At 42.5% G+C, this 8,433-nt stretch overlaps 1 protein-coding gene across 2 annotated transcripts; it reads right to left on the reverse strand.

The window, feature by feature from the left end:
• Positions 1 to 214: 214 nt before the first annotated feature.
• Positions 215 to 8,220, reverse strand: LOC132225158 (G-protein coupled receptor 83-like). 2 transcript variants are annotated; one of them, XM_059680431.1, is made up of 5 exons: positions 7,290 to 8,220; positions 6,603 to 6,728; positions 5,239 to 5,372; positions 4,206 to 4,815; positions 215 to 3,279 (listed from the first exon to the last, which is right to left on the reverse strand). In XM_059680431.1, the coding sequence occupies exons 1-5, from the start codon at positions 7,713 to 7,715 to the stop codon at positions 3,250 to 3,252; spliced, it is 1,326 nt and encodes a 441-aa protein (XP_059536414.1). In that variant the 5' UTR covers positions 7,716 to 8,220; the 3' UTR covers positions 215 to 3,249. The 2 variants fall into 2 exon arrangements, with proteins under 2 accessions (XP_059536414.1, XP_059536413.1); XM_059680430.1 differs by having other exon boundaries at positions 215 to 4,815.
• Between the last annotated feature and the right edge of the window lie 213 nt (positions 8,221 to 8,433).

Here is an 8,433-nt window from a genome sequence, read left to right on the forward strand (position 1 = left end):
GAAGTGTGAATGCTACCCAGATTTTAATAACATAGTGTCAGCATCTACAATAATGTACAAAATAGTAATCTAATCACCCAGAAAAATGATGATGGTTTTGAAAAGATCACAGAGTTCATTTACTCAAACAGATAATTGACTGAAAGAGTGACTAAAAATTAAAATTTAGATTTGGAATATGCATTATGAAAGGATTTGGTCATGTTTATTTTAAAATATAGTAAGTCTTTGTGTACATTTTTTCTGTATGTATACGCATATATGTAATCTTATATATGTGGGTGTATTCCTGTGTTCACATATGTGCATGTGTGTAGGTGTGTATAGGTGTATGTGTGAGTTTATGTATATGTGTGAATGCATGCATATGTGTGAGTGAGTATATGTATGACAACACACAAAGATAAGTACAGGATGAGAGGGAATTTTCAATGAAAAAGGCCTTCAGTTCAGAATATCTAAGAGTGAATCTATGTTATACATATACAAATAAGTAACATTTAAAATTGACTACCAGAATCTCAGGTATATGTGTTAGGAGATAAATTCCTCTAGTCCAAACATAACCAGTGAGGTGTGGCATTGGACCAGCTTCATATAAATCTTAGTTTCATCAAAGCATTTCTTTAAATGTCCTGGATTAGACCAAGGTACAGTGTCATGGCCTTGGACAAAGGCTTGTATGTGCATTTGGATGTGTGTAAAAGGATAATTTGGCAACTTCTCCCATCCATCATTGCTGTTCAACTATACATTTCAAAAAATGGTGTCTTTCTGACAAGAAGGTGACACTGCTAAAACACTATCAGTAGTTAATACACTTTAAACTGTTTCTCAGAAGTGAAAATGAATTTTGCAGGGCTATTCAAACAGTTTTGCTGGGTCTTCCAGATGGCTGATAACCCATGTTCAGAAAAAGGTTGGCCAGGGTGAGTGGTGCAGTCTGTAAACAGACACATATGGGGTTTTGAAACCACAATCCCATAGTTCTTTAGCACCATGCTCAAACCCACAAAGCTAAATGGCTGTACATGGGTTAGAGCCTACGACCTAGTACTCAATAGCACCATATTCCAATTAAATAAGTTCCCCTCAGCCAGAAACTACTTACAATGGTAGCACCCCCAGACTTGGCTGGGTGTTGAGTTCAGATTAGTTGCTGCTGAAAAGAATCTAAGCAAACCCCACAAAAAATTCAAACTACCAAGGGGCCCAATTCTTCAAGCATCATTTACATCACCAAAGCTGATGGGTAGGGAAAGTTGAGGCAGCAGCAAGGTGGATCATCTGTCAAGCATGGAACATCCCAGATATTCAGCTTTACTGAAGTGTGTGGGGGGGAGTGTCTGATTCTTTGGAAGATAAAGGTGGGAATAGGGAGGAGTGTTCCTGGAAAGGAGAACACTAAGTGAACATACAATAGCACAGTAGTCATTTAAATTATAATGACAACTCTTTTATCTGAACTTCTCTTAAGTCTAAGTAGGTAAAGAAACATATCAGAGCAAGGTATAATTCCTTCAAGAAGCACTGGCTACCTCAGGACATTTTCATTCTGCTCTCTCCTCATGAAGAAACAGAGTCTTAGACAATCAGCCTGATTGTCCTGGGATGTATCCATCCTGCTAAAAGGAGAATGAGAAAGACAAATCTGTCCTTAGAAGAATGAGGATTTACATAATGAGAAATAAAAAGATATCAGCAGAGCTCACCACTCACAAAGACTACCAATTTCAAAAATAGCTGAAGCTGAAAGGTGAATGTGCAATTTACAATGATGCCACCAGGAGATGTGGTTATCTATTTAGTCCAGGACTTCTCTAAATATTTAGTCCTGTACTTATGTAAATATAATTCTTTTTAGTATTTTTAGTGTGTTTTTTTTTTATTTTGGTGGTGAGAGTCGGAAGGGAAAAGAGATAAAACATTCATTCATGAAAATGAAAATAGAAAGAAGCAGAGATTAAACTATACTTCTTTCCCCTCAAATTTTTCTTGATCTACAAAAGGGATGCAATACTTTAGCAAGTATGGAAAATTTCCATAGATTCCTGGAGTTCTGACTTCAAATTAGCCAATTTTTGCTTTCACCAGGTAGGATGACTAGCTAGAAGCTAAACTCCAGTTAATCTGCTTTATGCCCCTGGCTTGCCACTTTTCAGAGGAAACTGAAGGATTAAAAGGACTTTGCATAACATGTCCTTGGTAAAAAGACAATGATTAAGATAAGAAGAAAGGGAAGATGATTGGGGAGAATGAGATTGATGCAGAAACACACATACACTCTAAAGAGATGATGATAACCTGTTCTCAGTACTGCTATGGTCAGTCGCTATGAAGTTCACAGCAAATGGGACAATAAAACTCGGAAGCCAGCCAGGTGGGCCTGGAACTTCTAAAAATCTCCAGAGTTATCTTGTGGTGATAAAAGTCTGTTCTTACTGTTGTTGTTGTTAGTTATTAACTATTTTATATTTTTTAGAAGTTATTTTGATTCTTTGGAGGTGGTGGTGAAATATGAAAAGGAGGGAGAGGAGGAAATGAACAAAGCTAAAATGCTGTGCAGATTCCCAGGCTTCCACTAAGGGTTAGAGAAGTCTGAATTCTGAAGATAAGAGAAGAGAGAAATATTGGAGAGAATTGATGAACAATAATTAAAATGCAAGGAGAAAGCAATAGTTTAAACTATGCATCAGAGTTCAAAGAAGTGAAGGGTGAATAGATAGATAATAGAGGAATGAAGAAAGAAGGACAAATTAGAGAAGGGGTGCCAAAAAAGGAAGAGACTCAGGAGGAATGAGGAAACTGGAGCTGGAATAAGAGGAGTAAAGAGAGAAGAAAATGAAAGATAATTAAGGGAAGAGGAAAGAAGTGAAGAAGAGGGGAGAAGATAACATGGGCAGAAGCAGGGAGAAGAGGGGAAAGGAGGAAGGGAAGGGAACAAAGGAGACATGGAAAGAGGGTTAGAAGAAGGAAGGAATTTGTAGGAGGCAGAGGAGGAAAAGGAGGAAAAGGAGAAGGGTGGAACAGAGAAAGCAGAGGCGGAGAAGGTGCCAGGGAGAGAAGATAGAGGGGGAGGAAAGGAGATGAAAAGGGGCAGACAAGGATATGAGTAAGGAATCAGGGGGAGGAGGAGAAAAAAACACACTCTCATCTTGGCATTTTCCTGACACACACAGTTATACCTTTCAAAGAGCCTTAATAACAATGTCTCCACATGAAAGGCGATGGCAGACAGTTACTTCCTCCTCATCTCTCTTGAGTTGAAATTCTCATAGGCTAGAGGGATGGAAACAAATCAACAGTGAACACATTACACTTTCTCTTTTTCCAGAAAAAGAAAGGCAAGAATAGACAGTACAAGTTTACATTAGATAAGGTATGTTAAATGTAGAGTCAAGAAACAGGGAGAATTTTTGGATTTTGCAGTGCTAACTTGGGCACTTGAATTGTCACTGCATTTAAAGGAAAGCTATCATCAAATTATTGTATTTGCATTCTGGAGAAATAACCCAGGCAATGTGGAGTGAACCATTTAACTGCCTTGTCTTTCCTGTAAGGTTTCTCATTCTCATTCTTTCATGAGGAGATAAGACTACTTGCATTTATAGGGAGCTCTTAGTTCCTAGAGAACCCAAATAAATTTCAGAAACTATGAATTTCTCTTCTGTTATTTCTCTGGGAAGATTTTGGACACAATATGGACAGTGACCTCTTGTTCAGCTAAATAAATATAAGTAATCTCTGGGGGCTCTGAGACAATGTCTAAGATGTCAGAACAAAAGTGCCATGGCCAGGTGGGCACACAAAAATGGAGAAGAGAACAGTCTCCAGAATCAGAGATGAAATTTAGGAGGCCCAAATCATAGTGTAACTTTCCTTTGAGTTATGTAAAAACATCTCTGATGAGCCTGAAGATCTAATATCTTCAGTTTACTTACTGTTGGGAGCAAGAAAATGTTGGAAAGGAAACAGGAGAAAATACAGACAGAAGAAAATGAAAGAGCAAGTAAGACACATTTGGTGGCTCACATGGCCCTCATCCCTCAAATTCCAACCCCTTCCTCCATTCCCCCGACCATGTAAAATGAATGAAACTTATTATTTTGGTCCCACCCTATCTGAGTTTTTGAGGATGGATAATCTATCGCGGTCTGGGCAGCTTAAACTCTAGGCACTGAGGGGTAGAGAAAGGAGGTTTCCACCTCTGGGGATGGAGGAGGACTGGGTAGCTCATCAAAATCTTTGAATCGTGGGAATTTGGGCACTCCAGGATTGGGATCCATCCTAGCAGGGTGGTTGGTGGGTGAGGCAGAGCTCAGTTGGCGGTGCTCCCCTCTCAGGCGGCTGATTCCAGCTAGTAGCATCTTCTGGATATCCATTATGACCTTCTGAACTTCAATATGGAAGCTATCACTGAGCCAGCAATAGATGTAAGGGTTGTAGCATGAGCTGCTAATTGCAAGCCAGTGGAGGAAGAAGTAGAGACCATTGTGGCTTGAAATGGATTCACTAGAGAGCAGCACCAGATAGAGGTTGAGGGGAAGCCAGCAAATAGTGTAGACAAGCACCACCATCATTAGCATCTTCAGACTTTGCTTCTTCTTCCCACGCTGGCAAATGTAGGTGTGGATGTTGATGTCATCAACAGCATTATGGATCCACAGTTTTTTGGCCACATGACCATAGACAACCATCAGCACCATCAATGGCAAGATGAAGAAGAGCAAAAAGGTGCTCAGGTCAAGATATTTCCATGTGGATTTTGAAGTATAGGAAAAACTGGGGAGGCATACAGTTTCTTCAGTTATGTTTCTAGGTTATAAGACAGTCAGAGAAAGAGAAACATTAACTTACTTTCCCTTTTCCCTTAGCCCCATAGCCAGGTGTTATATGGCAGACAGGCCTTAAGGAAGAGACATATTTACTATTTGTGTGTGTGCTAGGACTGAAGAATAGAATTATAAAGCAGGGAGTTTTAGTTTTCATCGATTCCAGACATCTCATATGATATATACAGAATCAATGGACCCCAAACAGAAAGTGGTATGCCTAACAACCCATTGTCATTAGAGTTCTTGAGTACTCTTAGTAAATTCCAGTTTAGAGAAATTTATTTTTGTACCCATGTTTTGAAATGTGCTATTCCAGCCCCTATCCCATTCCCCTTATTTCATGAGACTTTCAAGGTCATGGATTGCTGAAATTCAGACACTGGCCATTATGTGTTTCTCTTACCCAATCTCCACTTGGTAAAGCTTTTGGTAAATGGCATGTGGCAAAGCAGCACAGGTGCTCACAATCCAGATGATAATGATACAAACATTGCCTTGCATTGGAGTAATTCGGGATTTCAGGGGATATAGCATGACCTGGAAGAAAAGACCCCAGCCCAATTAAACAATCTATATTAGGATTACTTACTAGTCATTCTTCAACTGACATTCTTTTGCAAAAGTGCAAAGACTTGGTAGGTGGGTGAATAATGTACTTTGGGTACTAGTTCTGTTGACCGATAAGTGGTATTTTGTTTTATGAAAGAACAAAGTTGGTTAGTGTAGAGAGAAACACGTCAATGGGAAGATAGCAATCCAAGTGGACTGATTTCAAAGTTTCTGTCTCCCATTTAGGAGTTCAGTGGAGAAGAGGGATGGATGTTCAAAAGTGTAATGTAGTTTTCTTCGTCATATATTGATGGGCGAGCACTCCACATCCCTCCATCCTTTACCCCACTTGGTTCCCTTTATGTCTCTTTCCCTTATCCCTCCATCCCCTCCCATCTTGATCTTTCGATGGTCAATCTTTCTTCCCTCCCTTCCCCTCTCCTCTCTTCCTATATGTCCTCTCCCATATTCCTTAATCTCCTATTACCTAGATTTCTCTATGGCCACCTCCATCTGGTTCCAGACACAACCCCTTCAATTTTCCTCTATATTCTTCCCACTGTACTTGTTTCCTGGCTCCCTCCAAACTGATTAACAATATTTCATCTCTAGCCCTATCTCCTTCCTTTTAAGTCACTTCAATCCCTTCTCTCAACTTCTTCTTCCTCAATCTCTCAATTTCTATCCATTTCATTTGCTCAGTTATCCCTCACAGATTTCAAGCCCACCTCCCAGACTCAACCCACCACCAGCCCTGAAGCCACACCCTGCTCTGACTCATTCTTTTCCTCTTTCTTCCCTTAGCCAGTCCTGCAATGCAGCAAATAAAAAATGTTTTCCATAACAACAACAAAAAAGAAAAAAATATATTTTCCAAAGGAGGAGGCCACTTTTTTCAAAATAATTTTCTTATTGCTCCATCTGTTTTCATAGCACCATATAAAAGATGATGGTATTTTTGTTACATAAGATTTGATATGGCAAAAGTCTGTAATTCACACTTTGCAATCCTCCTAATACATACATACATATGTGTGTGTGTGTGTGTGTGTGTATTCTCTCTCTCTATCTCTCTCTCTTCATATATATATATTCTCATATATTGTCTCAAGGAACTAAAAGAACATTTTGAATTAGTTGTGTTCTTAGCTGCTTCCATCTGTCTAGAAGAAAAACCTACTCTTTTATAAGACCTGAAAAGCCCTGGGAAACACATACCCGATGTCGGTCCAGGGAAATAGCAGCCATGGTCATCACAGTTACATAGGCACAAGAGTACTGAGCAAAACGACTGAGGTGGCATGTCATCTTCCCAAACACCAAGGAATTACACAGATAGCGCACCTGGGGGAGAAAGGACATGGTGAGGCACCAGGACTCAGCACTGCCTAATTCCCCTCTTACAAGCTCAAAATAGAAGTAGAGAAGCTTCCTTGCTTCACAAAACTGCTGGCATTATTGTCTCAGGAAGGAAATATTTTCACATTGCAGCTCTCATACCCTCTCATCTATTTCCACAGAAACAGCCCAGCTTGAAGACCCAGACCTCAAATCACAAAAATTATTAGCCACGTTCCATTCCAAGCACTGCGTTTGAAATGCTTGGAATGGAACGTGGCTAATAATGGGGAAACTGAAGCTAGGTCTTTGTGACAAAGCACACCCGAAACAGTTCCCCACCCCTTCCATAAGCCACACACGTCACTCAGCCTCTGACAAGGCAGGAGATTAATTTAGCAACGCAATCACAATCATGGCTGTAGCTCCCCCCCCCCCCCCCCCCCCCGCCGCAAGTTCCAAACCGTTTACAGCATCCCTCAGCCATTCCTGTCTCTACGCACTTAAAATTGTGTTTCTGCTCTCATGGCCTGAGCCCCAGGTCGCCCTCTTCAACATCCAGCTTACCATGGTGAAGGGAGAGCTGAGAAAAGCCAGCATCATGTTGGTCACGGAGATGTTGACGACAAAGAGGCCGGTGGCAGTGTGCATCTTCTTGTACTTCAAAATCACATGGTTTAAGACCCAGTTGCCTAGTATGGCAGCAAATACCACTATGGTGTATCCTATTACTAGCCAGAACTGTACCCGCTCATCCTGAGACACCATCTCTGAAGCCATAGGACCTGCTGTGTCATCCAGGTTGCCAATGTTTGAGATATGGCCGGGTAGCTTATGGATCATAGAGAGCACACTATCCCGGCCTGAGCTACCAACTGCGGATGCGGCATTAGAAATAGCCTGCAGCACCTGGGAGGCGGTGGAGGTGATCAGATCATCAAACCCGCTTGGCACACTCAGAGCTTCAGGGGTGAGCTCGTCCCCATAGCTCATGATGCTGGGGTTTGGGAAAGCCCCTTGGGGCGATTCTGTGGTTGGGGCGTCCAGCTTGACGCCTTTGGAAAACCTCAAAATCTTTAAGCTACTGGGTCAGGGAGAGCCAAGGGAAGAGAGAGGGAGGGGTGGGGGGGGGTCTCCACAGTGCGCTGGGCGAGCACTGTTCAGCGTCCGGAGTGGGAGGGAGTGGGTGGGAGGATAGCACGGAGGGGACCCGCAAGAAGGAAAAGAAAACCGCTGGACCTGACTCAGAGTGGGCTGAGCTGAGCTGGACAGTGGAGCGCGGGGCTGGCAAATGCGGCTGGAGAATGCGGCTGGCTCCAAATGTTCCTCAGCTTGGGGTGCGCAGGCAGAGCGGGTTCTGAATTCAGGACAGCAGCGCCAGGCGTCCACTGAGCACCGTTCCTCCTTCACCCAGTTGGGGGTCGTTCAGACTAAATTTCTGTCCACTTGAATCCGTCTGTCTTAGGCCTGCAGGCGCTGTGCTCTGAGCCAGTGAAGTCAGAGCCTCTGCAACCGCACTTTACACAAAGTCTAAGGGCTTCGCGAGAGAGCCAATGGGGAGCCGCGGTTGAAGCTCCGCCCTGTCCATCCCCGCTAGGGAGCTGAAGGGGTTGGCGAAGTCTTTGCTGCTGCAGTCTCAGGCCCCCTCCTTTCGCAGCTTTTCCCTGGCTCTCCCTCTCCCTTCTTGCTGCAGTTGGAAGCCCAGACTTAG

This window comes from Myotis daubentonii, chromosome X, assembly GCF_963259705.1.
Source record: "Myotis daubentonii chromosome X, mMyoDau2.1, whole genome shotgun sequence".
Taxonomy (NCBI): domain Eukaryota; kingdom Metazoa; phylum Chordata; class Mammalia; order Chiroptera; family Vespertilionidae; genus Myotis; species Myotis daubentonii.